The sequence below is a fragment of the Amblyomma mixtum genome, chromosome 7 (assembly GCF_055824585.1).
Source record: "Amblyomma mixtum isolate Tamu chromosome 7, ASM5582458v1, whole genome shotgun sequence".
In the NCBI taxonomy this organism is placed as follows: domain Eukaryota; kingdom Metazoa; phylum Arthropoda; class Arachnida; order Ixodida; family Ixodidae; genus Amblyomma; species Amblyomma mixtum.
In genome coordinates this window covers 69,680,297-69,704,370 of record NC_143018.1, presented here as the reverse complement: position 1 = coordinate 69,704,370, position 24,074 = coordinate 69,680,297, and the positions used below count along the sequence as shown (strand labels likewise).

The 24,074-nt window shown below is 52.3% G+C and overlaps 1 protein-coding gene across 1 annotated transcript; it reads right to left on the bottom strand.

Moving 5' to 3' along the window:
• Window positions 1-18,068: 18,068 nt before the first annotated feature.
• On the bottom strand, window positions 18,069-23,301 carry LOC149336389 (uncharacterized). Its single transcript, XM_089552855.1, has 2 exons — window positions 22,878-23,301; window positions 18,069-22,812 (listed from the first exon to the last, which is right to left on the bottom strand). The coding sequence occupies exon 2, from the start codon at window positions 22,547-22,549 to the stop codon at window positions 21,785-21,787; it is 765 nt and encodes a 254-aa protein (XP_089408981.1). The 5' UTR covers window positions 22,550-22,812; window positions 22,878-23,301; the 3' UTR covers window positions 18,069-21,784.
• Between the last annotated feature and the right edge of the window lie 773 nt (window positions 23,302-24,074).

Sequence of the window (24,074 nt, the reverse complement as noted above, 5' to 3'; positions counted from 1 at the left end):
GTGAAGATAGTGTTTGGTGTAGGCAACGCCAAGCCCTAGCCGGTGGAGTAAAGTCCCATGACGTCGCACCGCCATAGATGGCAGATGTAATCTTGAGCCAGCGTCAAGCTTACAGACGCGGTCCTGTTGATGACTCGAATCATGCCAGTGCGACTGCATTGCCGCTTGCATTAAATGCGCCAACAAGGCTCCAATGTCTGATCTAGAAAAGGCTATCTCAATGAAAGCACCATCACTATGTGCCATCCGAGCCTCGGCGTCAGCACGCTCGTTTCCCGCTATGCCGCAATGGCTCGGTATCCATTGAAACTTTATAATATGGCCGCGGTGGAAAGCTTCGGCTAACAAAAGCACTATCTGTTGAACCAGCTGCTCGCATGCCCTTGGTTTTAGATAAGTTTGTACGACCTGCAATGCCGATCTCGAGTCGCAGAATATAGTCCATTGCTGCGCTGGCTGGTGACCAATATAAAGGACGGCTTCTCGTATGGCTGCCAATTCGGTTGCCGTAGAGAACCTTTTGGGCATGAGCCTGAAACGGTGACATGAGGCATTTCCTGGCACTATCACCGCTGCAGCTGAAGAAGTGGTCGTCATGGATCCGTCCACAAAAACATGCTGGGTGTTAGTATACATAGATGTAATGTATAACAGCGCCAGCTGTTTCAGTCCGACTGTTGGAATGTGCGTCTTCTTTGTTATTCCTGGGATTGTTGTCCGTATAGATAGTTTTGGTACTGCCCAAAGTGGCACCTCCGCAATCTGGTGTGAAACGTAGTTCGAAGGCACCGCATTGCGCTGCATCCAAAGGGCTCTGGAAAGGGGGTGATGACGATGCCTGGTCAGATGCCGCAAATGCACACGAAGTGGCTCCTGTTGAAAATAAATTCGTGCTGGGCAGGCGCGGGCCTCATAAAATGTGCCCCATGTAGAAGTTTTACATGGCAAACCCAAGCATACTCTTAAAGAACGAGCCTGCGCGTTTTCAAGCACACGCAGGCCTGATAGTCTGACCCATGAGAGAACGGGTGCACTGTATCTGAGAAGACCGACTACCAGCGCCTTGTACACGTGTAGTAAAGATCGCTCAGAGGGACCCCAACATTTTCCTGCCATACACCGCACAATGCTTGCGAAGCTGTCGAGCTTTTTCTTGAGCGCAGAAATGTGCTTCGTCCAGGACAGGTCACGGTCTATCGTAACACCTAAGAATTTGTGATGTGTTACGTATGGAACAATTTGCCCGTCGATTGTGACCGGATACCACGCCATTAACTTGCGTGTGAAAGCCAATGTTACGGTTTTAGTTGGCGAAAGTTCAAGCCCCTGACGGCGCAAGTACGCAGACGTAATGGAAACCGAACGCTGCAATCTTGCTTGCACTTGGGGACGCTTGACACTTGATGTCCATATGCAAATATCGTCTGCGTAGGCGGATATCGAAACAGTCTTCGGTAGTTGTATGAAAAGGCCAATGAGCACGAGATTGAACAACGTTGGACTGAGCACTCCTCCCTGAGGAACACCACAAGCAACATAATGATCTGCTGTGTCTCCTTCAAGAGTCTCCATGTAGACTGTCCGGTTTGTCAAATAGCTTGCAATCCAATTGTGTAGACGTCCGCCTATACCACATTCATCGAGTGCATTTAGTACTGCATCATGCTGAACGTTATCGAATGCGCCCTTGATGTCGAGGAAAAGAGCAGCAGTCAACCTTAACGGCGTTTTTCATGTTCTACCGTTGACACGAGATCAATTACACTGTCGATGGCAGACCGGCCTTTGCGGAAACCCATCATTGTGGGAGGGTATAGTCCACGTTTTTCAAGGAACCATTCTAGACGGGTTAGCACCATACGCTCCATCGTCTTGCCAATACATATTGCCAGAGCTACTGGTCTGTAGGATGTTAAGTCGAGTGGCGATTTCCCTGGTTTGAGCAAGGCCACAATGCGGCTTCTTTTCCACTGCTGTGGAACAGTGGCCGAGGCCCAAAAGTGGTTGAACAACGTTAAGAGGGCTTCCATTACCTGTGGGCCTAGATGACGAAGCGCATTGTATGTTATTCCATCAGGTCCTGGGGACGAAGGATGCGTACAAGCAGAAAGAGCTGCTTCAGTTCTTGAATTGTGAAGGGGATGTCCAGTCGATCGTCCATCGTGGGGGGAGCACATCGATGCACATCGAAAGGAAAGGGATAAAAAAAATGGCGGGGGCTTAGCTTTGGTTAAGTCTTGTAGGTTGCGAAAGCAAAAGCGCAGCGCCTCCAACAGAAGGAACGCAGTGTGCCGCGTCTGTAGGTTACGCGTGGCTACCGGCCGCCGCTGCGCTACGACTCGACTTGGTAGCTCATCTCTCACCCTGGTATGACGTCACTTGGCATGGCATAACGTCAAAGGTCATTCTAAATGTCACGCGCGGCTACCGGCCGCCGCTGCGCGACGACTCGACTTGGTAGCTCATCTCTCACCCTGGTATGACGTCAGAGGTCATTGTAAAGGGCAAACGTGGCTACAGGCCGCCGCTACGCGAAAGGCCGTTCATGAGCGTAGTATTGCTTTCGCAATAAAATTGCCGACGATTACCTTAGTTCTAATGCGAAATTTGAGCGCAACACATCAGCTTTTTCAGCTTTTCGATAGAGGCAAAGAATACCAGCAAGACATGTGTGTACAATTACAAACAACTTATTTTTCACCCATATTCCCTCCTCAAGAATCACTCCGCTAACAGTTCTTGATTGTCATGAAGGAAGCTTTCTGGTCGGAGAAATAGATAAAAATTACGAGGAACTTTAGCGGCTAAAGTGGTGAAAGGTGAAAGCTTGAGTGCTGCATTCTGCTACGCGATTGTTCACTTCACATTCTGTTGGTGCATTAGTTAACTGCAAATTAATGACGCTTAATCTTTGCCTTTAGGAGTGGAACGCGACAGCGTGTTGTAGCGCTGCCCGGAAGTCCACGGAACGTCACCACCCGTTCGGCGCGATGCGTTGCCCTTTGAACGCAACGCTTTTTGAGGAAAAGAAATAACGCTGTAATTCTCTGTCTACTCTGTGGACACCTGAAGCGCACCGTACAGAAAGGGAGGAAGTGTGAGTGAAAGAAGGAAGAGGGGCCGTAATGAACAAAATGAAAATTGTATTTGAGGCAAGGAAATTGCGCAGTAACTGTCTCATATATTTCGGTGTAGATCCGTCAAAATTCGCGCGCAGTGACGTCACGACCATTTCGACCAATCTGAAATACGGACAAACTTGCTAACACGTCTTCGTCACGACAGTATGAGACATTAAAGATTTTCGCCTTAATATATGCTCGACTTGCTGTCCCAATGCCACAGCTGTCACAGCCGTGGGAGGCGCTACGAGTGAGAGGAACGAGATGTTCTCCCACATGAGTGGTAAGGAATTCCTGTTTGTTTGTCTTTATATCTACATTAAGGTCCCCACCCAGCCTGCCTCCCTGGCAGGTGGCAGTTAATAGTTGATAGCGAGAGTTTGATCACTATTGTCAGCGCTAACGCACACGGCTATCCCACATCTCTCTCTCATCATCCCACGTACCTATAAGCGCGATTCAGGCGTCCAGTGACCCACGGAGCCAGTTATGCGCACTTCCTTTCCTTAAAATGATCAGAGTGTAAAATGTTTTCGATGCCAACGCCAATGTACACAATGAACGCCGACGGCCTATAGCTTCAGCGCCGCATATCGACACAACGTTGTCAATGTCAAAGCATGCAGCGCATATCTGTCACTACCGCCACGTATCTTAAAGAACGATTGAGGTGTCCACTGTTCTAAGAGGGCAGTTATGGGCATTCCCTCTGCTTCAGATGTCCACCGAGATGTGTGAGACACATAGCGCGCCGTTTCCTTTCCTCAAAAACCAATTTACCCATTTTACCATCTACTTTTTAAGCTACCGCTCCATTAAGGTGTCCACTGCTGGTTACAACGAACTACGGTGATTGCGGAGCCGCGAAACGCAAAAACGGGCGCCTAAGAGCTGCGCTCTGAAAAAGGAATGAATGAATGAATGAATGAATGAATGAATGAATGAATGAATGAATGAAAAAGTTTATTGTACTGCAAGGGTTCTTTCTCGAAGCGTAGGTGGAGCCCTCAGTCCAGGGCCCCAGCGGCCTTTGCAGTCTTGCAAGCCCTGTCGATCAGCTTGAGCTGCTCTTCAGGCTTCGAGCTGGACAGCACAGCCTCCCACTGCTCCGGTGTTGGTGTGTTGTTTATCGGCGCTGCCTGCATTTTCTGACAGGCCCATGTAACGTGGTAAAGCGTTGAGTGTTCAGCGCATAGCGGGCATTTGTTGCCATATGTGGTAGGATAGATTTTGCTGAGTAAACTGAGATTGGGGTATGTATTAGTCTGCAGTTGTCTCCACGCAAACGACTGCTCTCTGCTAAGGTCTTTGTGGGGAGGAGGGTAGGTCCTCCGAAGGGCTCGTTGGTGCTCTAAGATGGCTCCATACCGTCTAGTGACTGCGTCCAGGTCCCCTTCTGTGCGCGCCTCCCGGTTGGCGTATGCTCGGGCGCTGGCGTCCGCACATTGGTTCCCTTTGACAGCCTCATGGCCTGGTGTCCATGTGATGAAGCATCTCGTAAAGGTGATTGTCCTCGCCTTGAGTATGTGAATGGCTGCAGTGGATATGCGTCCACTGCTGTACTTTCTGCACGCCTCTTGCGAGTCTGTAATGATGTGTGAAGGAAGTCAAAAAGTAAAGGAAACAAGAAGCTTCGGTGCCACCTGGGAAGAACTGATCCGAAGCCACGACTCGGATCAGCAAGGACTCATCATCCGTCAGGCGGAGACCGCTTACCACAAGACTCTCTCCGCCATCTCCGGTGCTGAGAACCGGCTGCGAGGCACCCTCTCCTAATTGCTTCGCCCCTACCGCGGGGAGCCATGATGAGACGTTCATTCATAAATAAAGTTCATTCATTCATTCATTCATTCATTCATTCTCCTCCGTCTGCATGTGGCAGCGATTGTGGCTGAGCTCAGCCAGTGGGCAGACCCGTGCACGTTCCGTTTAAGGCGAAAGCCTTTAATACCTCGTACTGTCGTAACCAAGACGTGCAAGCAAATATGTCCGCATTTCGGATGCATGCCTTATATGGGCATATGCCAATCAATAGCCAATCGATACTTAATCGGGTGCAATCGAAAGACATCGGAAGATGACTTAAAGTGATTTCATGATTATATCATTGTACTTAATGACTAATTGGTAATTAGTAGTTGTTAAGAAGTGGCATGTGAGATTGTGCACAGCGCCTGCACCTTAACTGACTGTACATAATCACTGTACTACTTAAGGGCATGTTAACTATCACTAACCATACATTAACGAGTATCACGAAATGTGCATGTCATGCTTAAGTATCATTAACCATGATTAATGGTTAGACGTTTCTAGACATGTCGAACATTCGAGTGTTCGATTCACTTGACAGGTGAGTGACAAGATATGATGGACGGCATTTGAACAATGGTAGAGACCAATTAACTAATTAACCTTTACAGTCAGACCAGATAAATAAAGAAAACCCAGTAGGAAGTTGGTCAAGTTGGGGAATCGAACCAGGGTCTCAGGAGTGCGAAAGGAGCACGCTAACCACTCCGCCATCCCAGCTCGATGGCTTGGAATGGATGGATGGAAACAACTTTATTACACAAAAAAAAAATCTTCCAGTGTGGTCCCCAACTTGTCCAGGAGTCCACCGTCTTGTGCTTCACGTAAAGCCCGATCCACCAGCCATATCTGGCCGGCGGGCTGAGCGGTCCTTAAAGCAGCCTCTCAGGAAGAATGAGTGGGATTGGGGATGGTCTTACTGCCTTTGGGGAAGGTCATTCCCAAAGGTAGTGAAAAAGTGTGCATCTGGGCACGCTACAGGTGGTACAATCAGGAGGAAAGGTGGGGTGAAAGCATGAGAGACGGTGGGTGGAAATAAAACAGCCTGTCTGTAATTGTCTCCGTGTGGCGCTGGATGAGGGCGACAAGGTACTATGGGGTGGTGGCATCGTCATGCGGCTGAGTTCGTAGAATGTTGTGATTTGATGATATGTACAGAGGACCGATGGGGCCTTTTTCGCAGGGTTGGTTGCCTGATCATCCGGGGCCCGGGAACAGAGTTCTCGGGCCAGCGCATGAACGCGCTCATTACCGGGGATCGAGGCATGCCCTGGGACCCACGACAGAGTAACCGTTCGGTCGAGAGAGGTGACTGTGGCAAGAATACGATGTGTTACCGGCGTCGCCATGCCCTTTAGGTAGTGGCGGTACGCGCCCTGGGAATCTGTGCAAATTTCGGTTACATTTTTGTCAATGGTGGAGTGGGCCAGAGCAAGTGCGATGGCGGCTGCTTCTGCTTCTGCAGGCGAATTAGTCCGGATAGTGGCAGCGGCCCTCAATGTGCCGTCTTCATAGGCTGCGACTGCCGTGAAATATCCTGGTTTCGAATTTTCTGCCGCGTCGACATAAAGGATATCGGAGCGGTTGTTGTATGTTTTCGTGTAATAGCTCGCTCGTGCCTGCCGTCTACCGTGATGGAGACTAGCGCTCATATTGCGCGGTAGGGGCTTCTGATATATGTAATCCCGTGTGCGCAGAGAAATCATGTAAGGTGTAGGACTTGTTGGGGTGGGAATGGGTGGATTGAGACGTAGCTGTCGCAGTAAGCGTTGTTCTGTTTCTGTGCGACTCAGGCGGACTAATTGGTTGGTGCGTTGAGCCTCTATTAATTCGATCACTGTATTGTGGGCACCAGTGGCCAGGAGACGTTTTGTGCTAACCGTCCGTGGAAGACGTAGAGCGGAGGTGACAGCCGTGCGTATTAGGATGTCTGCCTGTTGTGTTTGCCGCTGAGTGAGTATGTGGTATGGGAGGTGGTATGTAATGCGGCTAATGATTGGTGCATTTGTCATATTGCCACCTGGTGTTCTCAGGTGGCGCTGAAGCTTCTTCGAAGACGTTGAAGTGTCTCGCGCTGGCTGGCTGACTGCTGCATTCTGCTGGTTAGCGACCTGTCGCCCTGTTTTCCGTTACATATTTTGGTGTAGGCGCTGGGTAAGATCCCTGTATATGTCTAATACTCCTCCGCATACCCTGGGCTCCAGTTCTTCGCTGGTGGACACCCCTGTGCACCGTGCTAGCCGGAGAAATCAAGGCCTACCTCCCGAACACGGGCTTTTGGAGACTGCAAGAGCACCCACCCATCGACCTGTTATGCCAGCTGCAGCCTACTATACCTTGAAGAATCCTCGACTACCCAAACCATTCCATGGCAGTCAGCTCGAAGACGTCGAAGACTGGCTGGTCGAGTTTGAACGCGTGGCCTCGTTCAATCAGTGGGACGACGCAGCCAAGCTTCGAAACGTCTTCTTTAGCCTGGAGGATGGTGCGCGTACGTGGTACGAGAACCGAGAAGATGCGCTAGCATCATTGCACGAGTTCCGCCGACGCCTGCTGGAGACCTACACCAGCACGGATCGCCGAGAACGGGCTGAACGGGCTTTGCAGTCTCGCATTCAAATGCCGAATGAGACTGTAGCCATGTACGTGGAGGATATGACTCGGCTCTTCCGGCGAGCTGACCCGGCCATGACCGAAGAGAAAAAGGTGCGCCAACTCATGCGCTGCGTTAAGGAGCAACTTTTCGCTGGCCTCGTGCGCAGTCCACCTGGGACTGTTGCTGAGCTTCTCACGGAAGCGGTCACGATGGAGAAGATGCTCCTGCGGCGGTCTACCACCTACGACCGGCCGGTACTCGCCGCTTCACTTACAGAGCCGCTTCCTGCCTTCGGGGCTAACCTTGATCTCCGCGACCTGATCCGCTCCGTTGTGCGCGAAGAGCTCCAGGCGCTTTTCGGTGCTTCCCTGCCGACGGCCGGCTCTCTCGCTAGCCTCGTCCGCGAAGAGGTTCAAGCCTTGCGACTTTCGTTCCCGTCCGTTGACCCGCCGGCTTTACCCACGGAGCGCCGTCGTCCAACGTATGCTGAAGCCTTGCAACGTCCTGCGCCCTCTTCGGCGCAGTTTCCTCCGTCCAGTCAAGGCTCGCTGTTTTCCGCACACCCCGACACGTACTACATCGACAATCGACGATCGCCCCAGCGGAAGACGGACCTGTGGCGTGCTCCAGATCGGCGGCGCCTCTGCTTTCACTGCGGGGAACCCGGTCATCTGTATCGCCAGTGCCCGTATCGACAGCTTGGGCTGCGGGGGTTCCCTATCGACATGCCCCGTCCACCAAGAGGTCAACGACCCCGGGAGATCGAGGACTACGTAGCCCAGCAGCGCATGGCGACAATTCCCCAGCGGCAGTCTCGGTCTCCATCACCACGCCGACCTTCGCCACAGCGCCAAAGCTCCTCCTGGATGGCGCAGAGACGGTCGCCAAGTCCCCGCCGGGAAAACTAAAGAGAGCGACCTCAGGGGGCGAGGCTGCTGGCAATCGATGCGAACAAGACCCCCCGACAACGCGAACAGCGACCGACCGCGATTTAAAGGCAACGACTGCAGTACCTGAACTCGGAGATCGATTCTCGTTGGATATACCCGTGCTTCTCGATGGTTATAAGGTTAGTGCTTTGGTGGACACTGGCGCTGATTTCTCGATTTTAAGCGGAAAGCTAGCGGCGCTTCTTAAAAAAGTAATGACGCCATGGTCCGGCACGCAGATTCGCACGGCTGGCGGACATGTCGTAACTCCGCTTGGCCTATGCACAGCAAGAGTCCAAATTCGCAGCTCCACATTTGTTGTCAGCTGCCTAGTTCTACCTGACTGCTCCCGTGACTGCATCCTTGGCGTTGATTTTCTCCGCGAGTATGGAGCTATTATTGACCTCCGAAAGCGCACTGTCACATTTTCTACCGAGAAAGCTGATGTTTACTCCGAGGACTGTCAACGCCGCGCCGCCCTTCGAATATCCGTCGAGAGCGTTTGGATTCCGCCACGCGCCAGTGTTTTTGTGAGTGTTCACTGCGACGGACTACGTGAAGGGACAGCGGTCGCAGAAGGCAACCTGTCCCTTTTGCTCACCCACGGCATCTGCTCAGCGCGAAGTCTCATCCATCTCCGCGACGGCTGCTCTGAGCTCCTGGTGACTAACTTCTCTAACGAGCCCCGGCACCTTTTTCGTGCTACTGCCATCGCATTCGCCGACACCTTAGCGGAGGTTTCTGAATGTTTCGCGTTCGAAGCTGTTAGACCTGTGCGCCCATCCCTTGACATCAGCCCGGACCTTTCGGTGACTCAACAGCGAGAACTACGTGCCCTCCTTCTCGAATACTCTACCTGTTTCGCTTCTTCGTCGAAAGTCCGGCAAACGGCTCTTCTCAAGCACCGCATCATTACGCCCGACGATGCCCGCCCTATCCATCAGCAGCCGTACCGTATCTCACCGAAGGAGCGCGAGGCGATCCAAACGCAGGTGAAGGAGATGCTTTCAGATGGAATAATTCAACCTTCCAGCAGCCCCTGGTCTTCACCTGTCGTGCTGGTGAAGAAAAAAGATGGGACACTCCGCTTCTGCGTGGATTATCGAAAACTTAACAACATCACTAAAAAAGACGTCTACCCGCTGCCTCGTATCGACGACTCGCTCGACAGACTTCGTCGCGCCCAGTACTTCTCCTCCATTGATTTAAAGAGTGGGTACTGGCAGATAGAGGTCGACGAGCGGGACCGCGAAAAAACGGCGTTCGTGACACCCGACGGACTGTACGAATTTAAAGTGCTACCTTTTGGGCTATGTTCAGCGCCGGCAACTTTCCAGCGGATGATGGATACCGTTCTCGCTGGACTAAAATGGCAAACTTGTTTGGTTTATCTCGATGATGTCGTCGTATTTTCCGAAACCTTTGCCGAACACCTTGAACGCCTGAGGACAGTATTAGATGCCCTCCGATCGGCCGACTTAACGCTTAAGCCAGAGAAGTGCCACTTTGGGTACAAAGAGTTGAAGTTTCTCGGTCCCCTCGTGAGTGCCGATGGCGTTAAGCCCGACCCCGAGAAAACTGCTGCCGTCGCCAACTTTCCTGTTCCTGCAACAAAGAAAAGTGTGCAACGTTTTTTGGGTCTGTGCGCATATTACCGCCGCTTCATCGCCGACTTTTCAAAGATTGCCGCACCCCTGTACCACCTCACGCGCAATGATACACAGTTCGTGTGGGCTGCCGAGCAGCAGGAGGCTTTTGCCGAGCTGCGCAGACGACTGCTAACAACCCCTGTTCTTGCGCACTTTGATGAAGAGGCTGAAACCGAAGTCCACACCGACGCGAGCAACATCGGCCTCGGCGCCGCACTCGTCCAACACCAAGGTGGTGTGGAAAGGGTCATCGCGTATGCAAGCCGCACGCTTTCTCGCGCTGAAACAAACTATTCGACCACAGAAAAAGAATGCCTTGCGGTTGTGTGGGCAACCATGAAATTTCGTCCGTACCTCTACGGCCGCCCGTTCAAAGTAGTTACCGACCACCATTCGTTGTGTTGGCTTGCCAATCTTCGCGACCCATCGGGGCGCCTAGCCCGATGGAGCCTCCGCCTCCAAGAATTCGACTACACCATTGTGCACAAATCTGGCCAGACACACGAAGACGCTGACGCACTCTCTCGCGCACCCGTCGGGTTAGCGGATGATAGTATAGAGGACGAGAGTGGTTTTATTGGAGTTGTCAGCGACTTAGACTTAATGACCCGACAGCGAGCTGACCCAGACCTGCGACCTCTCATTGATTATCTGGAGGGTCGAGCTTCTGTCGTACCCCGACAGTTTTCTAGGAACCTGCCGGCCTTCTGCCTCCGGAACGGCATTTTGTTTAAGAAAAACTCCAGCACTGTTGACCGAGCGCACCTCCTCGTCGTTCCGGCAGATCTCCGCGCCGATATCCTTCTTGCTTGTCACGATCAGCCGACCTCCGGCCACTTGGGCTTTGCCCGCACACTTGCACGCGTGCGCCAGGCGTATTATTGGCCCAAACTTTCTCACGCCGTCCAGCGTTACGTCAGAGGCTGCCGCGATTGCCAACGTCGTAAGGCGCCTCCTCTCAAGCCAGCGGGCTTGCTCCAACCTATTGAACCGCCTCGGACGCCGTTTGATCAAGTCGGCATCGATCTTCTGGGCCCATTCCCTGTGTCATCGGCCGGTCATAAATGGGTCATTGTCGCGACCGACTATTTAACAAGGTATGCGGAAACCAAGGCGGTGCAGCGCGGTACGTCATCTGAGATCGCCCAGTTTTTTATGCAACAAATCGTGCTGCGTCATGGCGCACCGTCCCACGTAATCACTGATCGAGGTACGGTGTTTACGGCACAGCTCATGCGCGACGTGTTAGAGCTCAGTCACACGAACCATCGCAAAACCACTGCCTATCACCCACAGACGAACGGGCTCACAGAGAGACTCAACAGAACGATCGCCGACATGATCGCAATGTACATAGACTCGCAGCACAAAACCTGGGACGAGATTCTCCCGTATGTCACATACGCTTACAACACGGCCACCCAGGAGACGACCCGATTTACACCATTTCGTCTGGTCTACGGACGTGACGTTCAGACGATGCTGGATGCAATGATTCCATGCTGCACTGATGACCACCCACTCACGCCGGACGCCGAGCAGTTCGCTCAGCGCGCCGAGGAAGCACGTCAACTTGCCCGTATTCACATTCAGCGGCAGCAGACCACGGATGCGCGCCGCTACAATCTCCGTCATCGGCACGTCGAATACCATCCGGGTGACCAAGTTTGGGTGTGGACCCCGGTACGCCGCCCAGGCTTGTCTGAAAAACTGATGTGCCGTTATTTTGGACCTTATCGAGTTTTGCGCCGCGTCACAGAAGTGACCTACGAAGTTCTTCCTGACGGGACTGTGCAGCCTCAGCGTCGCCCACCCCGCTCTGAGGTTGTGCACGTTGTCCGCATGAAGCCGTATTTCACGAGGTAATGGACAGTACGCTCAGTGTTCCGCTAGTTTTCGCGTGGGACACCTTCGTCCACCTCCCTTGTACATTTTTGTGTGCTTGTGCTGTTTTGTTTTTTTCTCTTTCCACTGCCCGTACTGCAACCCCACCTTTACGTTTTTCTTTTTTTTTTTGGGAGGGGGAGTAATGCCACCTGGTGTTCTCAGGTGGCGCTGAAGTGTCTTCGAAGACGTTGAAGTGTCTCGCGCTGGCTGGCTGACTGCTGCATTCTGCTGGTTAGCGACCTGTCGCCCTGTTTTCCGTTACAATATTGAGGGTCTCGCGTTCAGACAGCCCATGATTGCGTGCTGCCACCCGCCTGATAAGTGCAGCGACCTGTTTGGTCTGTCTTTGCAAGAGCTGAAGGGTGGCGGTTGCATCGAGTGTGTTGTTAATGAGAAGGCCGAGAATCTTCACCTGAGGCACAATGGGCACTGTATTCCCGTGCATGTGCAGTTCAATCTGGGGGTCACTGGGGAGGGGCTTCAGCTGCAGGAGTTCCGATTTATTTGGAGAGCAACGGAGGCCTGTGTGTGCTAAATGAGTGGTGGTGATGTCTATGGCAGATTGCAGGATATCCTGGGCTGTTCCAAGGGATTCTCCCGTTGTCCAGAGGGTTATATCATCTACGTATATGGCTGTGTGGAGCCCTGGGATAGCAGCAAGGGCTTTTGCCAGTGGCGCTAGGGCAATGTTAAAAAGTAAAGGTGACAGAACTGCCCCTTGTGGGGTACCACGGTTAGGCAGGGGGAAAGGCTGGGAGGCAATATCCCCAAGGTGGAGTTCTGCCGTGCGTCCCTGAAGGAAGGCCCGAATGTATTGCCATATGTGGGTGCCGCATCCCGTGGTAGATAATGTCGTGAGGATATGGTCATGGCTTATTGTGTCGAAAGCCTTATGAATATCCAGGGCCAGTATGGCTCGCGTACTGGCTGTAAGGCGCTTGGTGCAAAAGAGGGACTCTTTAAGGGCAAGAAGTACGTCTTGCGCCGAGATGTTTGGACGGAAGCCGAATTGAACATTCGAGAGAAAGCCTGTTGTTTCTAGAAACGGTTGCAGGCAATTGAGAATGACATGCTCGAAGAGCTTGCCGACACAGCTCGTTAAGGAGATGGGGCGCAAATTTTGAAGGGTGAGGGGTTTGCCCGGTTTGAGTATAAATCACATGCTGGCATGGGTCCAGGCTGATGGAAGCGTCCCAGCTTGCCAGTGGTTATTAAAGAGCTCCGTGAGTTCCTTGAGGGAGACTTCGTCCAGATTGAGTAATGCCTTGTACGTTACACCATCCGGCCCCGGCGCCGTAGTGCGGCGAATACTGAAGAGTGCCCGGCGGACTTCGTTTAAGGTGATGTCGGCATCAAGTTCTGGGTTAGGTGGAGGTAGATTGGGTGGATCTGCTGACTGAAGGGGTGTGGGTGTATAAGTGTCCCGTAGTTGAACAATTACGTCGGTGCCCTTTTTGAGCTCTAGTTGTATTAGACGTTGTGTGTTTACTTGTGCCTGAGATTTAGTGGTTGTTGGATCTAAGAAAGCGCGTAGGAGGGACCACGTGCGTTTTGTGGTTAATGTACCCTTGAGATCGTTACAAAAGGTTGCCCAATTTGCGCGGTCTAGCGTGTTCGCATATTCTTCTGCCTCGGGAGTGAGAGCGGCTATGCGGAATCTCAATTTGCGATTGTGTCGCTGGTGACGCCAGCGCTTGAGAAGTCCCTGTCGGGCCTCCCATAGATGAGCTATATGTGGATCAACCTGCGGTGCCTTAGGGGTATTTTTAATGCTTTTGCTGGTCGCCCGGATGGCCTTCACCAGACGGTCTGTCCAGTCAGTGATAGTACGGGGTTCTCTAGAATCAGCTGCCAGGTATGAGCGCAATCTGTCCCAGTCAGTGAGAAGCTGCGAACGAGGGATGAAAATCTTGGAATCATAAGCAATAATAGTGGAGACTGGAAAGTGGTCGCTTCCAAGGCTGTCTTGGAGCACCGTGTGAGACTTAACGATTATGTTCGGTGTGGCCCATGTGAGATCGGGTGTGGTGTCGCGGGTGACACTTGTGCCAATGCGAGTGGGTACGGTGGGGTTTGCGATCAGGCTAAGGTTGTAATCAGCCATTGCGGTAGAAATGAAGTTACCTGTGGGGGTATCCGAAGTGTATCCCCAGTGCGTGTGACGTGCATTAATATCACCCACCACAAGGAGCTTTGAGGAACGAAAGGAGCCTAGGATGCCCGGAATAACTCTGCCTTTATCTTTAGGATTGCTGTATATGTTTAGAATAATGAGGCCATATGTGTGTCCCGGTGAGCTGAGCTCTATTGCGGTATACTGAGTGCCCTTGCTGTCGGGCGTGTTTGTTGGTGTGCGGTCTAGCACCGGCATGGATACGACTGTCAGGATTGCCGTACGTGGTGTAAGGGCTGCCGTGTGATAACCGCGGACATGAATGCGATTTGTTTCCGTCTCTTGCAGAGCAATGACAAGGGGGGGGGGGGATTTGGGGAGTTTGTGATATATGCGGGTAGTTGTGTTTATTTTCAGCGTATGCTGGTACAGTTCCATTGCCATATAATTGTTTCTGTTGTGTAGTAGATTAGCGTCGCCGCCGACCTTTTGGCGTGCTATTGTTCTGCGCCATGTTGCTGGTCTGGAGATATTGGATGAGGACAGGCAGCGGGTTGAACTGCGCGCAGCTTGCGAGGCAATTCCTGGTGAGGTACAAGTTCGAAAAACTTGTTGATGCCGGCTTCATGTTTTTCCAAGCGTGTGTTAATCGTAGCTTCTATCCTGTCAGTCATGGTCTGTATCAACTGTGCCTGGGCTACTATGAGCTGTTGCTGCATCACTCTGAGTTGTTCAGCAGCTATAGTGTTGATTATGCAAGTGATTTCTGAGCGAAATTCAGAGGAACGTTTGTACTGCCTTACCGCCTCTTGAGGTGTAATGGGCGGTCAGTGGTTGGATAAGAGGAAGGAGTGGAGGCTGCTTGGACGGACAACTCACCCTTTTCAGCAGGGCCGGGTTATTTCTCGGGTGTAGAGTTCCGGAGTGACTGCGTCTCGTGGGTCTCCTGGATGTGGGCTGCGCAATCACTGGCTTTCGAGGTACAGGCCCGTGGCTCGGTGGCGTCTATCCTGGCACCACTGAGCCCCCGAAGAGGTTGAAGTTGTGCGAAATCGCGTTCCAAATTCTTATGACCAGCGTTCACGGAGTCCACTGTGTGCTTTTCCGTGTGGTTTTTCCTATCTTGTTTGTCCGATGGGTCTGGGCTCTCGGTCTCCATGGCCAGCTCCAAAGGTGTCTGGGCAGCCGTGGTGGCCACTGGGTTTTCCTTCCTCTTTGGTGCGAGGGGTGGTCATTGTTCTGTGTTTCGGTTCCAAGGTTTCTTTGGATGGACGGTGAGTACCTTGTTTGGAGCGTTGTTCCCTTTCGTGGGCAGTATTGTGCTGCTGCTATATCCTTGCGGTTCTCGCGGCCGGTCGACTTGGGTTTGGTTCAATTTGGGCCGATGCTCATTCCTGGGTCGATGTTCAGTCGTGTGCTCGTGCTTAGTCTTGTTCTTATGCGCCGTCTTTTGCTTCTGCTCAGTCCGCTGGTTCCTCTGCACACCTAGAAGAGTGCGCTGTGCAGCAATGTCTCCTTAAGGATGGCGTTCGTTTACGGCTTCATCAGCTTTGCTTGTCTTTTCCCTCTTTTGGTGTAGTTCTGTCATTGCCGGGCAGTTCGTGTCAATGGTGGAGTGGTCTGATGTGTCGCAGACGATGCAGTACTTTTTGAAATCGACATGTCCTAGTGGAGGATTGCGTACTCCGCAATTGTAGCATCATTTCTCATGCGGAGTGGGGCAAATGTCAGCACGGTGTCCTGTTTTCAGGCAGCACCCGCAAACCTGCATCACTGGTCGGAATGGTTTGCACCTGTATTCTATGCCGCTGAGGTAGACAAACCGCGGTACTACTTTGCCTTCAATGGTATACAGGCATGCCCCCTTTGCGCCGAAAGGCTTTGCTTGAATGATGTTTATTTGTTGGGGATATGTTTCCGTGTAGTTTAGTAATTCCTCTTCTGGTGGTATCGGTAAGGCGCCGGTAATCATGCCTTTACATGAGTTATCTGGTGAGGCTGCATAAGCTTTCATTGAATATTCTTTTCCTCCTAGATTGATTGCCTGGATGTTGCATATCTGTTCAGTGAGGTCCGGATCCAGGGTGCTCAGAATAGCCATGTTTTGCTCCGGCTTGATCCTGACCCTGGCCTCGTGGGTTAATTGGCGGCTGAACCTGAATTGCAAAGCAGCAAGAAGTGACCTACCGGAGTTGTTATGCAGCGTCGCCCCTCCACGTAGACGTATTACCACCTTGTAGTCATCATGTGGCAGCCTCGGCAATCTGATGGGGCGTGCGGGTCGTGATCTTTCCGCAGGTGTGTGTGGTTCTGCCTCCGTTACAGGTTTCAATCATTTTTTTGGAGTACGGGTCCTCCTGAGGCGTCCCGTGCAGTAGGCTCCCATCCGTTGTGTCGGCAGTAGAAATTCCGGGCGTGGCGTCCTGGGTTTCCAAGTCGACAATTTCGTGGACAACCTCCATTGACGTGGACATCGAGCACGACCCGCTGTGGCTGGATAGGAAGGCAGCGGCGTCGGCCATATGATGAGTTGACGTGGAACGCCGCTCAGCCGTGCGCCGCCGAGGGGGGTTAGGCTTAGTGCGGCGACTCCACCTCGGAGATCTTCGTAAGGTGCTTGTGCAAAATACAGGGTACTCACGGACAAAGGAGTCCTCGCAAAGGTCCTTGGATGTTCACGAATGCCGGAGGTAGGAATTGAGGGCGCTATGAAGGGTAATTGGGAAAATAAAGCCGGAAGTTCACAGCACCCATGTGAATCGCGTCCGCTGCACTCAGGAACCTCTTGTCTATCCTGGCATGGCGGAGTCGGCTTGGAATGAATAGAGGCGTGTCTAGCTAATACGGCGTCTTCTTTCACTCTCATCTTCCTCCCTTCACTTACTGCGAGGTTTAGGTGTCCACCGGGATATGCTAGACTGATACATTTCCCTTCCTCCAAAACCAATTTACTGTCGAGCAAGGCGAAGAGCCGAATGGGCGGTGGCGTTTTGTGGACTCCCCGTCAGCTTGAAACACTCTGTCGCGTTCCATTCTTAGAGGCGAAGCTTAACATCTTAACTACACATCAGTGACACAAGCAGCCAACTGCGCCTAAAGCTTTCGCCGCACCGCACTTTAGGTCAACTAAGTGCCCGCTGGAATTTTATTGCGAATGCAATATTACTCCCAAAAATGGCCTTTCGCGTAGCGGCGGCCATTTGGCACGTTTGACATTTAGAATGACCCCTGACGTCATACCATGCCTAGTGACGTGAGAGCGTGACGTCATACCAGGAGGGAGAGACGGGCTACCAACTCAGCTCGTCGGGTAACGGGGGCCGCTTGGCACGGCGCGCCGCGCTCCTCCGGCTAGAGGCGCTAGTGACGTTATAGCGTGACGTCATACCAGAAGCGAGAGACGGGCTACCAACTCGGCTCGTTGCGCAACGGTGGCCGCTTGACACTGTGCGCCGCTCTCTCCGCACTAGAGGCGCTGCATATGCAGTAAAAACACCTGCTTTCACTACCTACATACCAGGCATAACCAAAGCTAATCCCCAGCCAAGTTTTTTCATCCTTCCTTCAGTCGCAAGAACAGCAACCACCACCTTTGCTTTCGAAGTTCCCGCTCTTCATCGGTTTCAGCTGCCCGTTTAGCGCGTTTACGCTCCCTATCGATTGCTAAATTCTTCGCACGGTTGGCAATGTCGACCGGATGATCAGAATCGGCCCGACGTCTGCGAGTACTCACTCGGCTGACTTGCTTTGTCCATAGCAATACCGCGGAAGGAGCTGCTGCGAGTCACGTGGTTACAGCTCCGCTTCTCCGTCATTCGTGCAGACAGATCCAAGTCGACTCCACTAGGTTAGTAAAGCTTTCGCATTAAAATGCAACTATCACATTCACCCCCACAGCAGTTTAGCATGCGCCGCGCTTTAAATCACAGCCGTGAAATCTCTCCGCCCACTTTTCCTCAGAACATGTTTAGAAAAAATTTATTTACATATGTACACATGCCAAGGTTACAAGATACATTCACATTAACATGACATTAAGCATGTAAGGTGAGCCAATTAAACAGGTACCATAAACATTTCTAAGTAACTAACAGGAATGGGCAATGTAAAATTAGAATGCATATATACCGATTGACAGAAGAGCGAAAAGTCGATAATTAGTCATTAAAACATTGAAAAGGAGACCTTAGCGCCAGTTTGGCCTAAAAACCAAGGCAAGACGACCGTTATTAACAGAAATAAATGGGCATGACCATTGTCGGAGAAACTCTTCCTCACCCAAGAAAAAGAGTTCCTCGGACAAAAAACTAATCAGCTCCCGTCGGAGACGGCCGAGAATTGGCCACACAGCGCGGCGTCGAAAGCCACTAGCGACCGCGGCGCATCGACTGCGCCATAAACTAAAAAGACCTGCAACTATTAACAGGCGAGCAAAACGGCCGCTGGGGAAGCGGCCGCGGGAGACGAAGCACGAAATGCCCTGCCCACGAAATCCCGCATGAACCGCGCGCCAAAAGACACGCGCTACAACACAGGTGACTGTAGCGTGGCGATTAGATTCCGGGAGCGGGCAATTCGGACAGGTACTGGAGCGTAACACACCCCACCGCTCTAACCGATCACAAGTAGGGAGAACTGCCCAGCCAAGTTTCCAGACAAAGTCACGTAGATGATCTGGGAGAGGTGTCGACGCTAAACGCGCCCACTGAACGCGGCGCATAGGTGAGCGGCGAGACGCCGGCACAACAGGTAACAATAGTGTGCCCATAATGTCCACCACACGGTCTGCAACGATGTTGACAGCAGGTGCTACTACTCTTACATGCCTGTAAAAGGCCACTGATGAAGCGTAGAAAGCGGTAGGTTGCTCTGACTGGGGTCCATGATTAACAGGGGCCGCCGGATCCAAAAAGCGTAAAGAAGGGCCCAAAAAGTACCGAGCCAGGATTCGCGCCGGAGATGCGTTTCCTAGCAGGATACGCAAAAGACTCTTCAACGCTAACAGCGAGGACGTGACGGACAAATTTGGAAAGGCAAACCCTCCTCTCTCCCGTGGTTGTCCAAGAACAGCACGGGCTACAAGCTCGGTTCCGCCTGACCAAAAGAACGAAAAAACTGTAGTCTGCACTCGCCTTATGACACGGAGGGGTGGTTTAAGAGTGTAGCAGAGGTACCAGAAGGCACCAAGTATGACGGACTGAACCAGGTAGCGCCTCTCAAGCAGAGGCAACTCGAATGTTTGCGCCCTTCGCACACGAGCTGTAATGTCTTCGACGACCGAAGACCACACACCATTCCATATTCCAGCACAGTCGTAGGTCACACCTAAAATGCGCATCTGAGCGCACCACTGCAAAGGTATTGAAGATGTAATACGACTCTGGGAAGACCCCACAAAAAAGTAACAACTCTTCGAGTAATTAAGAGCAGCCCCAGACAAGGAGGCGTACTCACGGAAAACATTTAAAGTTTCAAGCAGGCTGCGTTCATCAGCTAAGTACAGAGTGATGTCGTCTGCATAAGCAGTGACGCGTACCGCTTCGCTGCCTGGCAAAGCCAGACCTCTAATAAAGGAGTGGCGATTGACTGCCAAGAGGAAAGGCTCTAATGCTAAGACAAACAAAAGGGGGGAGAGCGGACAACCTTGACGGACGCCGCGGCGAACATCAAATGCGGTACTTTCCCGGCCATCGAAGAACAGAGTGCTTGAAATATCTCTGTACATCTCTTTAATGAGAAGCACGAAAGAAGGTGGGAAGCCGAAAGCATCCAGCATCCCGTAAATGTACTCGTGCTCTAAGAAGTCGAACGCCTTTTCCTGATCAAGGGAAACAAGAAGACCCTGTGCGCGCCGTCGTAAAGTATACGCTAGGATGTCTCGCGTTACAGAAGATAAACTGTGTATTTCACGGCCTGGGATGGAGCAAACCTGGTGGCAGGAAATAAGTGACGGGAGGAGAGCTCGTAGACGACGAACGAGTAATTTTGCTAATACTTTGTAATCTGAATTTAGCAGGGTGATAGGGCGCCAATCTGCCGGACATGTCGACATAGGAGACTTTTTAGGAATAAGGACAATGCGGCCTCTTTTGAATGATTCAGGAAATACGTGCTCAGTAAAGCATATTTTTAATACTTCCGAGAAAATAGGGCCCACAATATCCCAAAATTCTAAATAGAACTCCACAGGAAGGCCGTCTGGACCAGGCGCTGAGCCTCGTTTCATGGAGTCCAACGCCTCCTTGATTTCATCTGTTGTTGGCACAGCCATAAGGCCGTCATGGAGTTCAGTTGAAACCTGCGGCAAGCCTGCTAAAAATGGGGCTGCGGAAACGACATTGCGATCAACTAGAATGACCGACTGAGCAATACCCCTGAAATGGCTAAAAAACGCACTGAAATTCCTGCCACCTGGTTGGGACGTAGCCCCGGCGGAAGATGTAAACGCAGGGGCACCTTGAGTGTACAACAGCTCTTGGCGGGCCAACCGAAGCACCTCAGGATGAGCAGTTGGACTGCGTCGACAACGCCATGCAGCCGCTGTCAAAGAGGAGGCACGTAAAAGACGCTGTAGGCGCTCCGAAAGCTCCTCTTTCCATGCGCACATAAGCGACGAAGGTGACGGGGTGCGTTGAGCAATACGTAGCTTCGCCGTCACCACACGCACCTCATCTGACACGCGAGCCCTAAGGGCTCGACCAGATGCGGCGCAATGGTGACGCCACTGCTCCTTCAGACGGTCCCAGTCACCAGGCACCGCCCCAACAACCGAAAAACGCAAGACCCGTGTGAGCCCCTCTTTAGTGCTGGCGTCGTGAAGTATGCGTACATCCAACCGCCATGGTCTATGGGGTGATACTGCAGGCGCCGGAACCGTGAGTGATAGAAGAAAAGGGCGGTGGTCTGATATGTGCACCGGCGAGGATGGCAGTGTCAGTACATTAGCTACACACACTGACCGCGAAAGGCTCGCCGGAACGTACGCCCTGTCTAGCCTACTCGACGATAACCCGCGACGCCAAGTCCACACAAAGACGTTGCCATAGAGGAGCTCATACGCGTCCGTGAGCATGAAATGGTTCACTAAGCGGCGCAACTCACGCGCATTCCAGCGTGGCCTACCCCTACCAGGGCCTTGCACATCGGCGACCGTATCGAGCACGCAGTTGAAATCGCCCAACATCACAACATTACGCCCTCCAAGAAAATACACATCTAAATCTTTAAAGAATGCGTTTACCAAATTGGAATGCGCAGGCGCATAAATACAAAGAATTCTCAGGTGAAGTGCGTTAAACGTGCAGTCGAACGCCAACACGCGTCCAAGCGCATCGTAGGTAACATGATGATCGCGCAACAGTGAGCGGTTCAAAACAAGAACGCCAACGCCGCTAGAACGCGTGCTGGCGTACGAAAAGAAGGCATCGACGCCAAACCTACGCTTGAATTTCAACACGTCACTGAGACGAAAGAAATTGGTTTCTTGCAGGCAGACGATATCGCAACCCGAGGAACGAGCGAATGCGACCACCGTTGCCTGCTTCAAAACACTGCGGAACCCCTGCACGTTAAGAGTAATAATTTGAAGGTTAGTCATTTTGGAAATGAAAAATGAAACCTGAACAGTCGTGATGCTTAGGCAATACAAAGCGCGCCGCGAACGGCGCTAAACCACCTCACTTTTTGCGGAGGGTCGGACCAGAGGAGGCACGAGGCCTCCTTGGCCGACCGGCAGAATTATCCGAGTCCGTAGTCGACGCATGTGGACGCTTTAAGCTCGAACTTAAAGCGAGCATCTCAATATCCGACGACTCTTCGCTAGAAGTGCTAGCGCTGATCCTCGATGTTGAAGAGGACGGCGACTGCACAGGGTCAGCGTCTGGAGATGATCTTGGCTCTCGTACAAGCGATGACGAAGACGACGATGGCGGCGTCGGGTCCTCCTCAGGCGTGATGACAGTCTCGTCAATGACGAGGTTGACTGAAGAGGCCGAGGACGTCAAGCTGCTGTCGTCACCGTCGACCTTAGCTATGTCGGCGTCCCTGCTCAAAACCGCAACGCTGGCCACGGGCTCTAGCGCGGGCTCCGAGGGTGGCACGTTCTCAGCCTCAGATTTTTCCAGGGACACAGTAGGCTCGGCCCCTGTCTCATCAGGGACGCTCGGAGAGACTGAGGCTGACGCAGCAGGAACCTTTACTGTCTGCTCGCTTGGTGCAGCACAGGACGCATCAACAGCAGACTCCGGCTCTTCCACGTAGCGACGCTGAGACGCAGTGGAAGCACCCGTAACGGCGGCGGTGTTGGACCCGCCGGTCTCCTTGATGGCTTCAACCGCTCCCTGAGCGGCCTGCGGGGGCGCAGGGCGGGCCGCAGCCTCCGAGTACGAGGGCCTGATAGCGCACGCCACAGTAGCGACATAGCAGCACCACAACGACGACATGGCAGCACGCAACCCTGGCCTTGGTGCCCAAAGACCCCACAGCGGGCGCAGAAAGGAGCCGTGCACTGTGCCCTGAAGTGCGCAGTGGACCCGCAACGCCGGCAAACGCGCTGCATGCCCTTGTAGTCGCACGTCACGCGGTGGCCCGCGACCTTGATGTAGTTGGGTACGGGTGACTCTGGTTTCATTTCAATCCGCACGTAGCGGGTCCCGGTGGTGACAGTGGGACGCGATCCCATGACGCCGCGACTGATGTGCAGCACCTTGCCAAAAGGGCCTTGGCAAGGGCGTCACTGGGTACACGTGTGGGCAGAAAAAGAACAGTCACCTGGGTCACTTGCGGGCTCAGGGGAACGATGGCGACGCGTTCCTTGCCGATGGTGAGGCAGGAAGCTTCAACGATTTTAGCCATGGCGGCTTCACTTTTCACAGTGACTTGGTAGTTGCGTCCACCGAAGTGCTGGACGCAGTACACTTCTTCCAATCCAACAACGGAGGCTGTCGCATCGACGACATCCTCCGGACTAGCCCCCTCAGGGACGACAACATCAAAGGCCAGAGCCTTTGTAGGTGGCTGGCTCACCATAATGAGGCGCCCGCCAGCCGAAGGACACCTTAACAAAACAGTACGTCGAAAGGTCACACACCGGCCACCGACGCAAGCCGGCGGCCGGAACACACACCGAAGCGTCCACCAGCTACCGAGTTACTCACTGCAGCATCGAAGCCGCGTTCCCTCCACCACCACGCACTTCCCCCAGAACATTCGACCTTATCAGACCGTAACCGACACACACCAGACCTTTTCTCAGGGCTTCGATTTGCCTTTGTACGGAGCGCACGCATTATACATGGTTATGAAAGGCGTAAATATAATATCAATTGAATGTACGGGACTAGAACACTACCCCCTAGAATGAGAAACGCTTAATTCATTATGTTTTGTACAATTATAAATCAAAATTACTTGAAACATATTTTAAACGTACTCCAAAAATAGCAGCCCTAGCGTTTTTCGCTGGTTTATGGATGTCTTTCACTCAAGAGGTTTCTATAATTGTTTACTATAGTCATGCTTTATGGGTGTTTAACTACGAGAGACTACGAGGGATGCCGCAGAGAAGAGCTCCGGAAATCTTGACCACCTGGGGATCTTTAACCCGCACTAACATGGGACAGTACACGGGCCTCTGGAATTTAATAATTATAATTACAATAAGACTGATGAAAGTAATATTAATAATTGGGTTTCTGGGAAAGGAAATGGTGCAGTACCTTTCTCAAATATCTCGGTGGACACCTGAACCGCGCCGTAAGGGAAGGGAGGAAGGTGGGAGTGAAAGAAGAAAGAGACAAAAAATGGCTGAGGCTTAACTTGGTTAAACCTGGAGAATGCGAAACATCATCGTGTCGCGTAATTTGGAGGCGCACAACCACCGCGACGGCGCGAGGTGGGCCCCCGTTTCTCCACTGTCGTGACGTCATCGTGTCACGTGGTGTGACGTCATGTATCACGTGATTTGGA